The 21,486-nt window shown below is 32.4% G+C and overlaps 1 protein-coding gene across 2 annotated transcripts in view; it reads right to left on the bottom strand.

Moving 5' to 3' along the window:
- The window catches only part of LOC113229220 (suppressor of lurcher protein 1), a 695,358-nt gene that overhangs the window by 274,306 nt on the left and 399,566 nt on the right, over window positions 1-21,486 (bottom strand). For both annotated transcript variants that reach the window (XM_026462748.1, XM_026462749.1), the window contains exon 5: window positions 12,267-12,493. In XM_026462748.1, coding sequence (XP_026318533.1) covers window positions 12,267-12,493 — 227 coding nt within the window. The remainder of the gene's footprint in view (window positions 1-12,266; window positions 12,494-21,486) is intronic.

Genomic DNA, 21,486 nt, shown 5'->3' with positions numbered 1-21,486 from the left:
ATAATAATTGCGTCACCAACAACTGCCAAATTTCAAATTAAAAAATTTTGGGCAGTATGCGGTAGGTACTGCTCACCAAATAGACTACTAAAAATATGGCAAAATTTGCCATTTTACTTAGAGAAATTAATTTAGCATTATGATTTTAATTTCAAGCGTAACATTTTGTCATAAAGCATATCATATCGAAATACATGTCTAATATTTCTGACAACTGACAAACGACAAACGTATGACCTCAAATTTATCAGAAACATACGTAACATGTTTTACTGAAATATTTTTTATCGGAACTAGTTTTTATTTATAGTTTATCGTAATGTAACATTTTATTTGGCACAATAGTGTAATTAATATAAATTGTTCAAAGATCAAAGAAGAAAAAAAAAATTGCACACAAACATTACGGCAAAGTCTTATTACATTTAAAATTTCAATACAATTTAATTGCAAGTAAAGGTTTAACTTAGTTCGAATCTTATTAATTGCTTACAAGAAAATCGGCTCTAAAGTTTAAAATAAGAAATGCAGACAATATTTTAATTAAATATAATATACTATAAATTTGTTATGCGGCCGCAGCACTGACGCCAAAGATCCTTTTATTATACAAAAAAAGTGTATTCGTATAATCTATAATATCCGACCCAGAAATAGCTACAAACCAATTTTTATAAAAGAACATGTACTCATACTTCCTTGTATATATTTAATGGAAGCAATAAAATTTGTAAGGAAAAATATTGAATTTGTTAAAAGTGATCACCGAAATACAAACCTAGTCTTACCAACACCCCGTATCGAAATGTATCGAAGTAGCCCACATTATAGAGCAGTAATAAAGATATAACAAATTACCTGACACATTAAAAACAATAGATAGAAACTCCACATTTTGTAATAAACTCAAATTATCACTAAATCAGAAATGCTATTACTCAGTTAATGAATATTTTGAAGATACTTTTAAGTGATATTGCTTCCCTTATGTAAACCATTAACTTGCATTCAACAAATTGTATTATTAATTTTAATTCTTGCATTCAAACTGTATTATTAATAATTTTAATTCTTGTATTCAAATTGTATTATTAATTTTTAATTTTAGTTTATATTAAGACTAATCATTTGTTATACCCTTATCGGGTGCATGTAACATTTTAAATGAAACGTGTCTACCAATGCAAATGAATAAATAAATAAATAAATATTTTATTGAGTTATTAATGCGATCTTGCATCAGTAGGATGTCGACGCTTTCTTTTCTGTCCGGCAACAACATTTTGGCCGGTCTGCGGGTGGTGCGCACACCTGAGCATGATGCAAGCCTAGCAACATGTTTTCATATGTACAGTTCTAAAAAAATCAGGGCAATTTTATTTGACATTAAATCATACACTTTGTTCCGTGGAAGTGACAACTCTCTAATAAATAAAAGCAACCTTTTGTACTCGTCGAAAGTGTTCCAATTTCGTCCAAATTGGACCCTGTGTGCCGTTGAGTTTGTAACTATATAAATATTAATATTTTTGTTAATTGCCCATTGATAGGCATGCGTCCAGTCTTTTAGTTCTATCAAGGGTTTGCTCTGAAATTATTCCTGTATATGATTGATTTTTTCATTATTTGACCATATCTACTGCAACAACTAGAAATCGAGACAGTGGAAGGCATTTTCGTAAAGTGTTGCTCTCTTTTATGTTTGTATTAAAATATTCAAGACCTTTGTTTGTCGCCGGAGAAACTTCAGCAGCGCCTAGGTAAGTACCAATTTGAATTGAAAAACACTCTGTTTTGAAATAAGTTACGAACTGCTGTTCTTTGTTTTATTTACTTAAAAATGCTGTTAATGCGTCTTAAAATAAATTGGGAGATGTTGCTGAATCTTGTCAATGTCGTCCAACAGGATTATTGTTAACCGACTTCAAAAAAAGGAGGAGGCTCTCAATTCCTCTGTATGTTTTTTTTTGTATGTACCTATGTTACGCGATAACTCCGCCATTTGTGAACCAATTTTGATGATTCCTTTTTGTTGGAAAGAAGGTACCCTGGAAGGATGTAGTCCTATTTAAATTTCAAGAAAATATTCCACCTCTAAGGGTGGCAAACTAAAGGATGAATGACTTTTGAGGTCGGTTTTTTTATCTCGATAAGTTCCTCCACATTATTGCTTAGTAAATACTTCTTGGGACCAGTTTAGAATGATTTGCCCTGATTTGTAACGGTAGACCCGTTACAAATGAAGATTCCACGGGAAAAACAACGAATGTCACTTTTTTAAAGAAACTGGCCTTTTAATGCCATCTTTTGACTTTTTGGTGTATTATTTTTATACAGTAATTAGAATTGGGTAAAACCATCGTAGTCAACTGTAATAGTTAAATTTTTATCTGTTCACCCAGCGCAAGAATCAGGGAATGTCCGCGCGCCGAACGACTAAAACCGTCCTTGTCAATTTGACAGTTGACGTGCGTGCGCGCATTTTTTTAGTAAATTCGTTATTTTTTTAATTTTTTTTTTAATTTATTGGTTCACCAACAACTGCTTACACTAAAACTACAGCTAGAGAAATACATAACAATGTTTAAAGACTGAGTGCAACAGTTAATTACTGGTAAGCACCTCATGCAATAACTGAAAACTCGTAATTAAGTACCTATATTAAGATTAAAGAATAATAAATAAATAATGTCTAACCATTTAACAGTAAAAAAGAAACAAACGAAAACAGAAACAAAAAACACGTAACCACTTATACTACCTACTTATTTAACAATTTGTTGTGAACAAGCACACGAAACTTGCTTAGTGAGATTTGGTGTATATCACAAAGTTATAGTGCAATTGCAATGTTATTCTGTCGTATTGTAGGTATTTGTCTAGCAATATTTTTTAAAGAAAAAGCAATGTCGAGTAGCAATGAAAATATGCAATTAAATTAAATATGAAATTAAATCGCATGAGCGGAAAAACAATACGTAAAGGAAGAATAACCGATTAGAGTGGTTTAAAAATGTGTGGGAAACAGAGAGAAAGCTGTTCCTTAGTCATTTTAAGCAATTCAAAACGGTAAATGAACAAAATAATTTCTAGCGTCCATGATAACAATGAATCTTGTAAAGCAACAACGCTCAAGAAAAGAAGTCATAAACAAGACTTGTTTAAGACTTCTGTGATGTTCGATACATAAGCTTTAAATTTTATTACAAATTAATTTAAAAGAAGTTACTGTTATTATAAAGTTTAAACAAGTGATTGTTTTATACATAATGTTAAAAAGAAATTAAAAAAATTAAGTTTAAATGAAATTATTGTCATGGTAATAAGTTTGAATAAGTAATTGTTTGAATGCATGTTAATTATTTTTAAGTTACTTTAAAAAATTGAGTTATAATAATTTTTAATAATGAATGTTAATTACATTTATTACAACCAAGAATGCAATGACTTAGATTGTTTGTGCTATGGAGTTTATTCACTAATTTCATACTTTTGACTTTAATTACGATAATATAAAACTAAAGCATATATTTAAGTAAAGTAAAAACATATGTTTATATAATAATAGGTTGTTTCAATATTTATACAAATACCATAAAATGAAAGAAATACAGACTTTTAAACTATAAAAAGTTGTTTTTCCCTTACCTCCTTAATCACCTTTTGACACTCATTATTTTTCCCGAGGAGTCTTCAAATCAGGGCTTTTGGTTTTATAGTATGTGGATTAAGGGAGAAAACATCTTTCCTGGGAGACCCTTCTTTTGGAGATATCAAGAGGATGAAATGTCTTGGCATTATCAGTTATGTTGTGGAGAAGAGCTGCCAAATTAATGTGTACTTATGTTTGTGGCTAATGTGAAGCTATATTAACAAAGATTACGTTTCAACCGCAAAATAAAAAGCAGGATTCTAAATACGTAGTATTGTACGTGCTGATCATTCAGATTCACTATTTCAATAGTTCATCGAGACTGATCTTAGGAGAATTATCAACACGACAACATTTGGATAAGTAATATGCACCTGTTTTTTAAGGCACTGAGATTCTTTGCATTTACGTAGTATACAATATTGCTGTAAGCAACCTGTGTTGTATCATTTGTTGCCGTAACATTATCATTGGTCATTGTTCTCACATCACGGCCTGGTAAAAATCAATTCTTTAACTAGCTGCCGTCACATGTAAAGGATGCGAAGTCATTTAGTTTATTTAAATAAAAATTGTATAAATATATTATTAACGACCATTCACTACTGAAATAAACATTTAATTTGTATAATAATAATGTAAAATTGTAAACTTGGGTTTTTTTGTTTGGGTGTTTTTGGGAATTTGGGTTTACGATATTTTACGTAGGAGAGACCGATATTTAAGTACGAAAATTATGATATTATTCTTGAGTCCTGTTTTATTTGTTTAAGTGATTTCGGCGTAAATATATATAACTACGGGCTTTGTGTCCCATCCTATGTAGTAACTATTAAATTAATTTCACATTATTTATAGATTAGAATCATTTACTTAATATTATCAATGTCACAATTTTACTATTTGAAATACAATGTTAAGTGATAATATTTTATGATCATAATTAAATATACTAATATAAAAAAACTTAAATAAAAATTATTACTATTTAACAAATTTCGAAAAACGTTCTGTTTCTGGTTTGACAGTTTGGGTTCTATTTATTTGAGCAGCATGTATATAGAAAAGAGTAGCTACACCCCTCAAAATTTGCTTTTGTCGATGTCACAGTGGAATTTACGCAGCTGCCTATTTACATAGCTTCCTATTTACTTAGCTACGTAGTGATATTTACATAATCTCACAAGTCCACACATTTCTAGGTTCTTTGTCATCAGTTTGTAGTAGTTTGGTTGAAATATACTATAGATTTTAAATAATAATACCCCTTTTTGTCATTAAATAAAGAGAAACCCGAAAATTTGTTCGTCTTCTGTATGGTATGCAAATTTCAACTTTTCGTTGTCCTGATCAGAAAAAGTTATTGCTTATGACGTATCATAAATTGTTGTTTTATTAAGGCGAGTCTCTGGAGAAGAAGCGGAAAAAACTGTTTTGCTCAATCAAATGGTTTAGGCATTAACTGTTAACTAACGGTCTTACAAATAATATGCTATACACCTAAAGATATTATCTTAAGAATGTACTGATGCGTTACACGATAGAATATACTTTATCCAATCATATAAAATTCTGAAAACAGGCTGAAATAAAAGTCTAAAACGAATTATTTAATTGTAGTTATTAATTATAGTAATTAATTGTAGTTATTATTCTAAGTATGTATATGATATTTCTCTTTAAGTGCCTACTACGGAGATCCTGCTAATTTATTGTTTTGAACTGAAGCACTATTAGTTATTAAATTGACATTTATTCCAATATTCGCAATTGTCCAGCTGTTTAACGACACGCCTTGCCGCCCGCTGCCCCGTCAGTTGCCATCAGGCGCTTGTCGACCTCGTATCTGTGTAATATTTTCTCCGCCGACTACACCTTACCACCTAAAATCTAAGCTCGAGTTTAAATATCTCGCCTAAAGTCATCGTTAACGTTATTTCAGCCAAGAGCCCTTCCCACTGCTGGACTCGAATATTTTCGTGCGTTAAACAATTAATATAAGCTCTAAACTAAACTACCTACAATGGGAGTCAAACCCAGCATTTCCGGCATAGGCAACAAGTCAAAGAATAAAATTTATTTTTGAAACCATAAAAATCCACAATTTATATATTTTTTCTCGAAATTCGATTAGGCTATTGGTAATCGTAATCTTGATGTCATGCCTGTGATGAATTTTCTTCAATAGAAGTTTCAAATTACTATTCGTAAGTGATTTGAAATCAACACAAAAATTAACAATAATTAATTGTTTATTAAACTGTGATATCCCTAACGATTTTTTTATTTGAAGGGAGGGATTGAAAACATTTCTAGTCCGAGTAGGTAGTAATCACATTTCTAGTAAATTAAATTAAAACAAAATTTTGTTACTTTCATTTACCATTACCTGCTATCTAGCAGTAATAATTAATAGGTATCAAAACTTAATTATTTTATTCATAAATCTTACGTATCAATAGATACTTTGCAAACTTTATAATAATTGGCCAGGTAAGTATTACTTCTAAATAACTCAATTACATACTTACTTCTATAAATTCTAATTACGAGAGTACCCGTAATTACCTTGGACAGAGCTAGTCTAAATAATGAGCTTTGACAAAAAATGTTCTTCTTGTATGCAATCATTGGTTGCCTAGGTAACGCTTTGTTATTAAACATTCTATGTCAAAATTTGGTTAGAGTATAGATACGATACGGAGAATTCTCCAGAAGATCTGTTTTTTGCCTCCCATCCAGTTTGAACGTTACGCAATTGACATAACGTTGATTATGCTATAGTTACAAAAATTCGCCTTCCAATCCGTTCCACTTCAGTGTAAATCGAGCCTTACTAGGCCTCTCGGTATTTATGTTTAACATCAATTTTCGTGCTGTCAGTCGAAGAAACTAGTTATTCGAAATTCCTCACACTGCCAAGGATTCTATTGTAAATAATATTATACATATTACATATTACCAAGACAGACATATGTCTGTAGATATTTGTCAAATACAAGATTATCTTACGTGTTTGGTGTGCAAACATCTAAGGCTGATAATTCTCGTGTTTAAATAGGAAAAATAATTTTAAAGGAAAATAGACTGTTTTGAAGATAGATTGTTTTAACTTAGTACGTCTTTGGAGTTTTTTTTATTATACTTAATCACATACACATGCCTGTCCATTGCAGTTGCAGCGTCACTCTGAGCTTTAAATCGCAAATATCTAAGATACACTGCCACTGCGCACATCACCCTGAGACATAAGCGATAAGTCTCATGTGCCCGTAATTTCACCAGCATCCTTGCCCTTCAAAATCAGATCACAGTAATGCTCACGTTACTGCTTGGTGGCAAAAATAGGTAAGGTGGCAGTATTTTCCTGGACGAACTCTTTCACAAAAAGTTCTACTGCCACTAAATACGTCAATCTTTTCTAATCGTTATTTTTTTTTGATATTGTATAGTTTTATACACCATGGCTACAAACTTGCGCAGAATAAGTAAAGTAAAATAAATAAAATAAAATCTGAGTAATATTTCTATTTATTTTACTTAACCCTTAAACAAACGCGAGTCTCCATATTCTGTCATAAAATATTGCAATTGCTAACTTTTTTTAAAAGTGGAACATCATGTTTTCTTTTGGTGGTAAATCCTTTATCTTTACAGTTTCATAACTTAAAAATGTAGTAACATACTAGTTAACGATTACTTAAAAAATATTAGGTAGTAAATAATATATCTTTATTTTTTGAGGGTTAATACTTGGAGAAATTGCAGGCACATGGGACCTGTCAACTTATGTCTCAGGGTGATGGGCGCAGTGGCAGTGCCTCTCAGATTTTTGCGATTTGAAGCTCTGAGTGTTAAAGCGTCTGTAATGCGTGATGCGTGTAGCTTGCCATTAGGCGCACAACTTATCTGTCCCGTTCAGTTGATATTATAAAAAAAATACGGATTTACTGTTTATTCATCATTAACATTTTTTAGGCGTTGAGTATCATTTAAATTCTTAATTTTTGATTAAAAAAATAAGCTCAAATTGTTCTATAAAAAAAATCCTAATAATATCTCTGTTCAGCATGGTCACTGTGCTTGTAGGGCAAATAACAACGAAAGGTGTGCGCGCGAGCTGGGGCCTACCACCTCTTAAAACAATATTACTTTAACCTTACATTGACTTTTCGTACCATAACGCGCTTAAAGTAAGCTTATTGTAATGTTAAAACAATGATGTTTTATTGGCAGCTTTGTGACTATTCATTTACTTAGTTCGTACTATGACGCGACTTTGACATTACAGTAATATTGCTCTTATGTCAAATTTAGCAAGCTTAAAATAGTTACACGAATGCAATGGAAACAATATTATTTTCAGTTTTATTGTCTTAATATTGATTTGTAATCATTAAAAGTTAACTTGAACTTATTTATTATCATATATCTCTTCAATATTTTGTTAATTTTTTATTTAATAGCACATAGCAAATAATTTTTCGTTAAATAAAAATACGCGATGTTTATTTCATAAAATTATAACAGCGTCATCTATATGCTTCTTGACGAAAATTACAGTTGACACTAGACTATGGTTTCGAATTTACAACGTGACTATCAAGACTCAGCTTGTATTATTTATTTTTCTTCATAAAATGCGGAATAATAATTAAAAACAACGTAATTTTAATAGATTTTATTATGACATACTTTTCTTTTTTTGGCAATTAAAAATCTCTGAATGTAAATAATATTGTACTTTAACATTATACTACGATAACACGATTCGGAACATCAAAAAAAAAAAAGATAGCATTATACAGTTCATATAGCGTTATTTCTTCCTTACTTTTAGTAAGGAAAACACAATATTGTTGCTTTACCAATAATACATTACTTGGTTGATAGGTTTTTCACGGTGCGAAAATGAGTAATATTACAATAACCTTACTTTATGCTTACATTGAAATAAGATTGTTTTTGGAAAGGTTATGGTAGGCCCCCTGGTGCTTACACAAATTAAAGTTAATCAGATGATCATTTAGTCGATTGTCTGTCATTTAGTGATTAAAAAGACATCATGTATTTATTTTAAAGTCAACATAGTTTTGAGAGTAAATATAAAGTTAGAATCGATCAACCGTCTGACGTTAACAGAGTGCTTTAAAGGAGGAATTTCGAATTAACTCAAATAGTAGCTGCTTCCAAGATGACCGTTTACTACAGCAGTTTGAAATAGTTACTTAGTTCAACAGGAATCTAAGAGTTACTAAGTGTTCCAATTTATTGAAATTGTGCTATTAATTATGAGGCCAGTTTATTGTTGTTGAACCAAAAAGAACAGTAGGTTGTGTTCTACTTCAAATTAAGACGAGTTTTTGTAAGTTTAGTTTGTGTAATTTGCTTCTATGAAACCAAGTGACGGGACGAACAAGTCGCGCGCCTGGTGGTAAGCGACACGCCTGTCCATGACAGATGCAAAGCCACTCAGAGCATTAAATCATAAAGGCCTGACCACCAGTCACTATGATAAAAAAGTTGACAAGCCCCATGTGCCCTTAATTTCACCAGCACCCTTACCCTTCAAAACCGGAACGCAGTAATGCTCACATTACTGCTTGCAGCAGACATAGGTAAGGTGGCATTACTTGCCTGGACGAAATCTTTCACAAGGACCTCTACTGCTACTAGATAATTGTGATTAAAACACACAAAAACCCCATGATTTACGTAGTAACCTTACTTACTACAGATTTTTATATAAATAGTAATTAGTTTGGAAGCCATCCGTATGCATAATTTTGTCTATAGCACAATCCTTCGATTTACTTTTGTATACATTATAAATTGCAATTGATTAAAGTGCAAACCTACTACTTACGTTAAATTAAAATTCAATACTTTCATTCTAAATAAATGGGCATTCCTTTAACCCAAAAATTCACAAAAATGTACTGAATTTTATATGTAGACCGGTTGCCAAATTTTATTTTACACTCGCGCCAAATTTTATCGCAACTTACGGCTACCATATTTTTATTTTTTTAGATACTGCATTTAGATAAATAAATAATACGGAGATATCTAATTTCGATAGAGTTCCCTGTGAAAGAATTCGTATAGGGAAGTACTACCTCCTTACATATCTCTGCTACAAAGCAGGTGAGCATTACTGCGTTTTGGTTTTGAAAGGTGATGGTGAAATTAGAAACACATGGGACTTGTCAACTTATGTCTGAGGGTAACGGTAGCAATGGCAGTGCCTCTCAGATCTGCGTGATTTAAAGCTCTGGGTGGCACTGCAACTATTATTTACAGACATGTCGCGCACTATCAGGCGCACGACTTATTCGTTTCGTCACTTGGTAACATGAAAAATGTCGTAGAAATTCTATAATTTTTATTGAGGACCATATTGCAAACATTAGTATTATTTCGTCGCCTTACTTTCTCATACTCGTATCGTAAAACACAAAGTTATTAAAATGCAATAAAATGGATTGTATTTACAAATTTTGCAGGCTGATTTCGTATCACATTTCCTTCATATTCACACACTGGCTTTGACTTATTTTTAAAGTAATGCATCCAAATTAACATCCTTGATAAAAAATTTAAAATAAATAGAAAGTCTTGCCGTCTCCTGAATAATCACTCTTTATAAGATACGAGTTTGAGAAAATAAGGCATCGATTTATTCTCTATTATTTTTATAGTTGGTACAAAAATTGTCTGCCGTTATGTTTATATAACTAAAAAGCAGAAATATTCTTAACTTTCCCTGTGAATAGAACAAAGAAAAGAGAGGTATAGGATAACGAGTATACCTGAGACTAAGCCACAAAGTTTAAGCACGTCTGCCACGTCCATCTTTTCTAATATTCGTAAGGCGTCTCTCATACCTCAGACTTAGTACGCTATTACGTAAGTTTATCTCCAATTTTCACTTTTACATCACAAACAGTTAGGCTTATTATTATTATATAAATGTATGTACGGCATAATAAAAGCTTAAATACTAGAAAGTAAAACTAGAATGAAATTATAAGAAAAAAATTGGTCGCGGAGAACCAATGCCCAAGATACTGCCCCCGTTCCCCCTTCGTATAGCTATGCTAATACGTTAGGCAAGGTAGCTGCCGAGTCTTGGGTATCCCAGACAGTCATTTAACAATAATTTTTGGGTAAAATTTTGTACAGACAAACAGCACCGAGATTCCACGGGTTTCGACTCCAAAGGGTGCAAATTAGGTAGTCGGAGCCGAGGTTCTGGTATTTGTTACTCTTTATTCTTTCCACCAGCTATGCTGCGGAGCCTCTTGCTGGTGTGCTGGTGATGGCGTGGGATGGGGCAAGTGTGCCGGCACACGTGGAGTCCCCAGTGCCAGGCCCCCAGTGCCCGGTCCATACTCCAGGGTATGAGTGTCATCCATGCGTTAGCCATCAGTACGCTATATGCCGCTTAACTCGAGTATAGCGGGCACGAAGATCCTAAATAATAGTTACCTTTAGGTTTAGGCTAAATAATAGTTACCTTTAGGTGTCTCGTGATCTCTTTTCCTCTTTACGTGTATGAGTTAGATAAAACGTGTAATATTTTTTTCTCTTTTCGTGTGAGATGGTGAGTGATGGTTTTAAGAATATTGGCGATGGCTTTATTGATAGTTAAGTGAGCTCTTCATTAGTAGTTGTCTTCGAGAAGAATTTCACTGATTTTACTCGGAAAATACTTTTCTACTTGCACGAGAATGGTTTTAAGAAATATATAAAGAACTACTTAACAACGATGCAAGAAGGCTTGAACTGTAGTCAAGCAATCGAAAGATGAGGAGTCGTAGCTCCAGATTAAAGAATCAAACAATGGAACATTCGAATATCTCCTAAGGTATCGGGAATGTACATAACTCTCGAACTTTTGGAAAAAATGCTATTAATTGGAACCCTAATCACTTGTTGCGGTTTTTTAAATGTCCGAGACAAATATTATAATCCTAAATAATGTGCATAATAGCACGGACGCTATTCTGCTTCTGCTGAACTGCCTCCATGGGCGAACGGTTACCAAACTGCACTGCCACGCAGAGGTCCCGGGTTCGATTCTAGAAATATTTGTACAGCGAACATTTATTTCTCTCGTAAGGTGTGGGTGTAATTTGGGTTGCCTATTTGTGTGTCCATTGCACCCGCGATACAGGGTTATGAGTGTGTGCGTTATTGTTATTCTTATCATTTACAACATTCCATAGTTTTACGATTTATGTTGTTTTTTTAACGATGTTTTTATTTTTTGTATTGTCACTATTTATTTTGTGTGCAGTAAAGCTTATTCTATTCTATTTTATACCGTCATCATATAACTACTTACTGTACATAATGGTTGGCAGAGCGTAGTACACAAATGAATAGAAGGAAAGTGAATAAACAAAAATAAAAACAAACTCGAAAACTCGCCTCAGCTCCTAAATTCTGAAGCGATATTGATAAAAATCAACACTCATCACTTCGGGGTCTGGTTTTCCTAACAAAATTAATAAGTTCGCTGATCAAACACCCCGTCGTTGTAGCGATCCCAAATTCTCGGATAAAGCAGATATATTTTTTAAAAGTGCTTATATTAATTTGTACTCACGTTTATCAATAAAGCTGTACGTGCCAACGAATCCCGTAGCATTGTTCTGTCGTGGACCAGAGTGGAACTCGAGGACTAGTGCAGGCCCAGGGGAGTAAAGAGCTGGAGGAGCATCCGATCTACTGCCACACAGCTCTCTAGCCCAAGCTGACCGCTCATTGACAGCTCCAGGCGGTCCTGGTCCTTGGACCTCCCAATACACTTTTAGATAGTCTCCACGAACGCAACTGAAAGAAGATAATAATAAATATAAGTATTTTTTGTAAGTAATGACAAATAAAAGACAAAAAGGGTTGTGATTTATCCGAAAACACAGTTTAATAAAAATAACGTCTTTTGTTTGTGACAAATCTTCATAGAGGTGTACTGGTCAATATGGAATAGAAAACTCGCCGTTTTTTTTACTTTAATTTATTCTCTATTTTCAAAGATGGCCACAATATTCAAACCAAACCATTTTTTAACGATGATTACACAATGAAGTATATATACATGCAACATGTAATTTAGTGCTATCTTAATCCATAATTGTCATAATTATAAAAGTTTGAAATTATTAAACAAATCCAAAAAAATTAGGCGGTTCTCAATTGGACTCTATTTAATTTTTTTTGTGTGTATGTTACGCAATTACTCCGCCATTTGTAGACCGATTTCGATAATACTTTTTTTTTTTGGAAAGAGGGCACCACAGTATCGATTTCATTCAAATTTTATGAAAGTATTCCAACTCTAAGGGTGGCAAATTAGATGAAGAATCCAGGTTATTGGATTTCACCTACTTCAATAAAACTTGGCAAATAAATGTTAACTCCACTAACTTTTGAGGTCAATTTTTATATAAAACAGTGTTCTGTTATTATTTATTATTATTATTATTATTATTATTTTAAGGTCTAAATTTATCCTAGTGTAATGTTGTTACATTACTGCACACGGGAATATTTGACAAAGTAACGACCTTAGGAAAATATTGTGATACGGCAAGGTGTGGAATTTTAGTATCGCTTGAATATTAATGAGTCATGCCATGGACACATTTGCTTAAATCTGATATTTAGTCGTACCATTATATTGAAAAATAAAACGCCGGACCATTTTCTTCGTCAATTATTATAGACGGGCAATGCTTAGTTTTCCATAGAAATCGCCTGACAAGTTGTTATCAAAATCTGCAACCAGCACATAGGCGAAATTCATAATGTCTGGTAACTCCTTCCGTAGGTTAGTTGGGAGAGCGATATGAACCAGACAACCACACTTAGGGTCGTATTCCAGAACTCTACTCAATACTCAAGTCAGGACTTGAGTATTGTAGTGAGCACTGAAAATCATACTCAAGTCCTTGCCATTAGGGTCGTATTTCCAGTGCTTGTGTTGCCAGTGCAATACTGACTTGAGCATTGAGTAGAGTTCTAGAATACGACCCTTATACTACGATACCACCGACAGAGCGATTTGGTGAAAATGTAGCTGGTTCGAGTTCAGCCGGATCGAAAAAAAAATATTTATTTTTGTTCGAACATAGTGTCAAGACTAACAACAAACGAGCAGTGTTATCATGGTAGTAAGAACGTCATAATACTCTCTAAAAAAATCACATACAAAAACAAGTACTGTTCTAACTCAACAATGATGAAAGTGGGTAACCTATCACAAACTCGAATTTTTTTTCCGAAATGACGTTTGTCCGAATTTTCATCACACCGAAAACCGAATAATTACGAAAACGTTGTTCTTTCAGGATATGTTGGATGTTTATCGCAAAGACACGATTAGGTTCAGTTAGGTTAGGTTAAGTTAGGTTTAAAAGAAAAAAACATTTTCTTCTCAAAATTACTTTCGAGGTTATGAAAATTCGAGCAAACGTTATTTCTAGAAAATATCATTTCGGACTTCTGATAGGTAACCATGAAATTGAGAAAACACGATTTGCAAATTCAAGAAATTAGTTCATGGAACCAATAAATTTATATTCTCGTTTATAAGTTGATAACTAATTATTATGTATAAATAAAAATAATCCTATTATTCGCAATAAGATTCAATCGGTTTTTTTTAAATTTTCAAATCGTGTTTTCCAATTCCATCATATTTGAGTTACGTCTATATTTGGTGTCGTGTGCGAAATATTGTTATGATATGAATATGTTGACTGAATCAACGAATTTACTGTTCTTCCTGACAAAGCCTACGTTGCGGATTGACCTAGATATGTAATTAATTTAGTGTTTTAAATTAATTGAATTGTATTGTAATAATACATTTTTCGTTGACTGATTGTGTAATAAACATTTTAAATATATGTATAATATATAATATTGTGAAGTTACTTATTGTTATTACTATTAATTCCCAAGTTTGAGGCCAGGTACTTTATGTGCTAGTGTAGCACTTTATAATATTTAGTATAATAAGCTTGACATTGAACGCCGACATTAGCGTTTTTTTAGTAACAGTAGAGCTCCTTGTGAAATAGTTCGTCCAGGGAAGTACTGCCACCTTACCTATTTCTACCACCAAGCAATAATATGAGTATTACAGTGTTCCGGTTTTGAAAGGTAAGAGTGCTGGTGAAATTACAGGCACATGAGACTTGTCAACTTATGTCTAAGGATTGTGGGCGCAGTGGCAGTGTCCGTCAGATCATTGCGGCTTAAAGCTAAGAGTGGCATTTCAATTGTTATGGACAGGCGTGTAGTTACCTTCAGGCTTCAGGCAGGTTACGACTTGTTCGTCCCGCCACTTGATATTTAAAAAAAATAGCACTTAGTCCTAATAAAAGTCTTTTAAATTATCAACTTCACTTCAGGGGGCCTACCACAACCTCTTAAGACGCTGACAAGCGTCGATGACCTTGCGTCGATGACCTTGAGCGATAACGCGCCTACTATAATTTTTCCAATAAGGTGGCGCCATACGCCCCGATGCGGTAAGAGTGTGGTAGTTGGACCTTCCGCTTAATTTAACATAATATTGATTGCCACTAACAGATGGCGTTGTACTTAAGCACTGTTAAGTGCCTGTCCATAATTTGAAAGCAAAAATATTTACCTCGTACTTTAGTAGGCGAAAGTTACTTTTTACTAAATTTGTTATTTATCTTTTATTTAAAACAAATAAAGTGTAAGGATCAAGATAAGTACCTTTTAAATAACCACACCAAATTTGGTAGTAAGCAAGTTTGGTTTGCCCAAGAAAAATATGTCAAAAAATAACCACCAGAGTCTCACTGTAATCCAGTTTTTGTATTACCTATGACAATAAGCAATATTCTAGGTTCAAATTTCAAGCTACACTTCAAGATACGTGTTACAGGATAGACTATTTTCAAAGTTCCACGTGCTATGTTATCGCCTAAAAAACTTCCACAAAAACACCATATTTAAGCGATTTTGGGCACCTCATCGCCTTAAAACAATATTACTTTAACCTTACCATACCATAACGCGCTTGAAGCAAGCTTGTTGTAATGTTAAAACTATGATGTTTTATTGACAGCTTTGTGTTCAGTCAGTTCGTACCATGACGCGACTTTAACATTAAAGTAATATTGCTCTTATGTCAAATTTAGCAATCTTAAAATAGTTACACGGATGCAATGGAAACAATATTACTTTCAGTTTTATTGTCTTAATATTGATTTGTAATCATTAAAAGTTAAGTTGAACTTATTTATTTACATATATCTCTTCAATATTTTCTTTGTTTTTTAGTTAATAGCATACAGCAAATAATTTTTCGTTGAATAAAAATACGCGATGTTTATTTCTTAAAATTATAAAAACTAACAGTTGACACCAAATTATAGTTCCGAATTCACATCCTGACTATCAAGACTCAGCTTGTTTTATTTATTTTTCTCCATGAAAATGCGGAATAATTGTTGAAAACAACGTAATTTGAATAGATTTTATTATTACACACTTTTCTTTTCTTAACAGTCAAAATTCTTTGAATGTAAATAACATTAAGTACTTAAACATTATACTCCGATAAGACGATTCGGAACATCAAAAAAGAAAGAGGTGGCGTTATATAGTTCACATAGTGTTATCTCTTTCCTATTTTTAGTAAGGAATAGATAATATTGGGAAATCATTTCCTTCAATAACTTTTGCAATAATACATTATTTGATTGACAGAAGAGGATTGCTTATATAGGGGAAAAGAGAGCCCTCTCGTGAGTATTCATGCCAACTTGTTTTGAAGCACCATCTGTTTGTTTTTTATCACTGACAACTTCGTGCGTATATACCCACAAATACGCATACCTATAGACTTAGAATAATAACGCATAGAAACCTAGTCCGCACACGCTAAGTGAGGCAAATTGAAGCGCGCCAAGAGGGCCTACACGAGCGGGCGGGCTTTCAGTGCTCAAGGTCAACTTGCACCGCGAACAGATCAAGAATTTTAGCTAAAAATGATGAAATGTGCGGTAAATGAGTGTAAAAATACGTCTAAAATAGATACTAACATCACATTCCACAAGGAAGTAACGCGTTTCAACTTGTATTTTTATATAAATATTCACTAAAACCGAAAATTAACCTACTACTAAAACTAACCTACATGAATTTGATTTTTGCCTCACTTATGACAGTTCGTTTGATATGAAACTATCATTCTATGCGTTATTATTCTAAGCCTATAGATAGATTGCTACTAGTAATACTTGCAAATGAAATATACTTTGTTTGCAGTTCTGTTCTAACTTAATTATGTAAAAGACAAAATGTCACTTATGAATTTGTAAGACATTAGTCTGCCAATTACAGCATTAGTTAATTAGAAGAAAACACTAGGTGATAAAGGCCACAGTAAAAGACAAATTTATTTAATTACTTCTTATTTTTATAATGTTTGTACTTATTATGATATATTGCAGCATTATTTTTAATTTCTTCGTCCCCTACATAAGTAATTTTCCCAGACAAAATCCGATTAACAGTTCTACACCAGCTGTAGAATAAGACACAGCACAAGGAAAAACATTCACACACACAAATAGCAGTCAAGAAAATTTCACAAACGGGCAAAATTTTAAAGTAAATTTTCTAAAGTTTTTTAACAATTTATGTACGTACATAGTGTATGGAAAAATCCCAGTCATTACCTAAGTAAAATAACTGAAACAGTAATGGTATAGAAAGCCTGGCAATCCCAAAAATAGTACCGGTGATAATTAACAGATGTCACTACTTTCTTTACAAACTGTCAGCTCCAATGCTCTGTACCCCCGGGTTGACAGGTTCGTCATGGTACGAATATGAGTAATATTATAATTAGTTTATTTTAAGCTTACATTTCTTCCTTACTTTTAGTAAGGAATACACAATATTGTTGCTTTAGCAATAATACATTACTTGATTGATAGGTTTTTCATGGTACGAAAATGAGTAATATTACAATAAGCTTACTTTATGGTTACATTGACATAAGATTGTGTTTGGAAAGGTTATGGTAGGCCCCCAGGTCAAGTTCTAAGCAATTTATAATGTACACAGACAATTAATCACCAAGTCATAGGTAATCTTCTGCGCTGCAAATAAGCGAAGATGCAATATTTTAAAATGAACAGGCATTAGCGTCACTCGACGGTACTTTATTGAAAGTCGCCCGCTGAAAGATAGTTTAGTGTCTCAGTTTTCTGTGAAATAATGTTCTTGAACACATTTTATAACAGTCGATTTTAAGACCTTGGCTTTGTTGATATTTTAACGTCGTTTATTTCAAATGAGTGAAATTATTGTACAGGATCATTCTCATAAATAAAAATGAGTTGCACGAAAAACTTTTCTATGAATTTTCTGACGACAAAGAATTGGATCCGCTGTAACAATTTCTTTGCAATAGCAAACATTTTAAGATTTTTGTTTGTAAGATATCCGGCTTATTTCTGTATAAAGTACATACACATTGTGTGTTCAGAAGCAGGGTATGATATTATGAAGATATTTTTTTCTGATAATTATCATGATAATTATCTGGTAATTGTTTGATAATTAACCCTGCTGATTCATGACGTTGTTTAAGTTTCAACTAAAATGACAAACAGCGAGAAATCCGAATAAACACGAAGAAAAATCTTTTGGAAAACGATCCGGATTGTGACTTTTTTGATATTGACACGTTTGAATACGTCTCAGGGGATCTACTCAAAACAATTACTGTCAAATAAGTAATACTTGATTAAGTTAAAAAAGCAACGTCAAGTATGAAGCTTCATTCGCATCATGCGTCTTTTAACTTGGTCGAGTATTACTTGTCAGACGTATATCGGACGGAGAACAAGCGTATAGGGCCTGATACAAACATATGACACGACATTGCTAGCGTTAGTATTTTCTTGTTTCAATAAGTATTATTATATATTTCTATTACTTCATGATAATTGCCAAGGTATAATTATCAATATAATTAACGCGATAACTATCATGAAAATTATCACTGATAATTATTACATCGAATTCTGTTCAGAAGTAAAATGCGTCGTCGCCACTTTTTGCAGAAATAGCGATATAACTGAAAATAGAATGCTTTTAAATTTATTAAAAGGAATCAAAACAAAAATTAAAGATTTTTTGACACACTTTATGAGTTTAGTGTAAATGGGCGCCATCAGTGCGTTGATGGCAACATAACTGTTAAAAAGTGCTCGCTATTTTTCACATTGAATTGTTCCACTCTTCAGATTTCTGTTTACTTTTAAGCGACAAATTTTAATTCGCCTTGAGAGATAATCTTTTAAAGTATATTACATTAGGCAGAGTTACCGTTATTTATTATCAACTTTGGGGCCCATTATCGTAATTGCCTTAATATTTTTCCTTCTGGTTACTTTGTTGAGTGATGAAAATTAATAATATAACAATATTTTCTCAGACGGGCAGAGTTTGTGATGTTTTTTCGTGAATATGGTATAAATAAAAAATAATGGTATATCGGTCGTTTATATGACATCCACTGTGAACTGGGAACATTATTTCAACTTTGACAACTTTACAGGACGAAGAAAAAAATTGTTTGCGTCATTTATATAGCATCTGGTTTATTAAATAAAAATACGTAGTGTAAATGCATACATGTGCAAAAAATATTTAAAAACTAGGTATTTTTATTTATTAAACCAGATGCTATATAAATGACGCAAACAATTTTTTTCTTCATTCGGTGAAGTTGTCAAAATTGAGATAGTACCGATTGCCAGTTCAAAGTCGATATATATTCACAGAATGTCTAGAATTTTAAGATAAGTCTATTGTCCGCCAAAGTGTAATACAAATATACAGAAGTATATAAAGGTAACAATAATAAATAGTATGTGTGTGTCCCGTAAGATATACGTACATATATAATATCATTTACAAAGCACCAAACTAATTATTAAACGTACCTATAAGAAAAATAAATAGAAATTCAATAACATAAATAAATTCTTGAACCAATAATATAACGTAAAGGAATAAGAAAAAAAAACAGGAAACAATAACGAATCTTAGAGAATCAGTCGCACAATTTGGAAATTGTATTCTTAATTAAAATCCGCTGTTATCCTTAGGTTCACGTAGACACGATGTCCAAAATAAAAATAAACAAACTCCCTGAACGTATCTGACATTTCATCAAAGAATTTTTATGATAATTGTTCTTTTCTTAAAGAAAGAAATGAATGCTAAAACAAGCAGATTAAACTCATTGAGCCTTTGTCAGAAAAGTCTTATTGAATGATTGACAAACCATTATCTATATTTTTGAATGAAATGTTGATATTTGGGCAACTTTTTTCCTAAATGTTCACTCGCGTTTGAATACCCAAGTATTCACTTTTATATGATTTGTTTTTTATTATTTGACATTCATTGAATAGTCAGGTTCAGTTTAAAAACGAAACGAAAATATTTGAAATCCTCCTCAAAACATATGTTCTGAAAAATGCGTTTTATATATGACTCTTTTATTGGCATTAATATACAAAAACAAAATTAATATATCATTTGTTATAATTGACACTACATACTTACTGGCATAATATTTCATATAATGTTTATTACAGTGTTTTGGTTTGACACGGCAGTACATGTCGTGTGACGCTGTTATTGAATTTTGTACTTATGCTTTTCAAACAAAGATCGACAAGTAAAGGTACCTTATAACAAAATTATTCAGGGGCTTCAATCGTGTACTAAACACAACTTTGAAGTATTATGAAAACACTGTTGAACGTTTTAAGTTATCATGAAAAGTGACAGTTCTCGGAAACGTTATACAACAATATTCAGATGAATTAAAGTAAGGATCACAATGACAGGCAATGTTTTCAATAGACCCAATCAACCTGAAAACCTTTTGCATATACATACCACGAATGTTTTCCATGAGCGGTCTGTTTACTAAGCGACACTACACATGTCCACATAGTGTCTATCAACCAAACGTAAACTGGATGCTGATAACCAATAACGTGTCAACCAATATGATCATAGTTTTGTGAAAATGTGCGGCTAAAGATGTTTTTCGTAGTTAACACATTAATATACAAAAAAAAAAAAAATATTTGGAGGTTTCTAATCACTTTATGTTTGTAAAATGTAAACGTGACGATAAACTACGATTTGACTATAAAATCTCAATTTTCGTGTTTTTGTGTGTTGACACATTATTGCTTATCAGCAACTATGCTATGTTCTGCGACTATTTGCAGGGCTTTCACAGGGTTCTGGAGAAACCTTTTGTACAATTACTATGATAATTTTATATAGATAACTTTTCATTTTTCAAGTAAATTTTTGAATAAACTATCAAAAATAACGAAAAAAATGTTTAGGTACCATTTTCGCAAAACTAAGATCATATTGATCATCCTATTGCTTATCAGCATCCGAATAATATCGCTACTCCACGTTGGGAAAACCGCAGACCAATTAAGAAAATAAAAGTTTTTAAACGTAGACAGAACATATTATGGAGGTAAAATCTCTTATTATAGATTCCAAGTACTATAACCATGTTCGTTACATAAAATACTGTTTTGTACTCTTAATACAAGTTTTATTGGTAGACACTTTGAGTACTGTATCGTATTTTTTACTAGTGGACAGCGCAGGGATTTTCATTACATGAATGAGTGTGAATTGTCATTGCTTTTGTTCCACAGCTTTAATTACTGAGTCCATTCTGTCAATCCAGTTTGTGCTCGGAATTTACGCAAGTGTTG

This window comes from Hyposmocoma kahamanoa, unplaced genomic scaffold (genome assembly GCF_003589595.1).
Source record: "Hyposmocoma kahamanoa isolate Upper Pololo Valley unplaced genomic scaffold, ASM358959v1 296, whole genome shotgun sequence".
Taxonomy (NCBI): Eukaryota; Metazoa; Arthropoda; class Insecta; order Lepidoptera; family Cosmopterigidae; genus Hyposmocoma; species Hyposmocoma kahamanoa.
The sequence above is the reverse complement of the archived record's forward strand: the minus strand, read 5'-3'. Positions and strand labels throughout refer to the sequence as shown.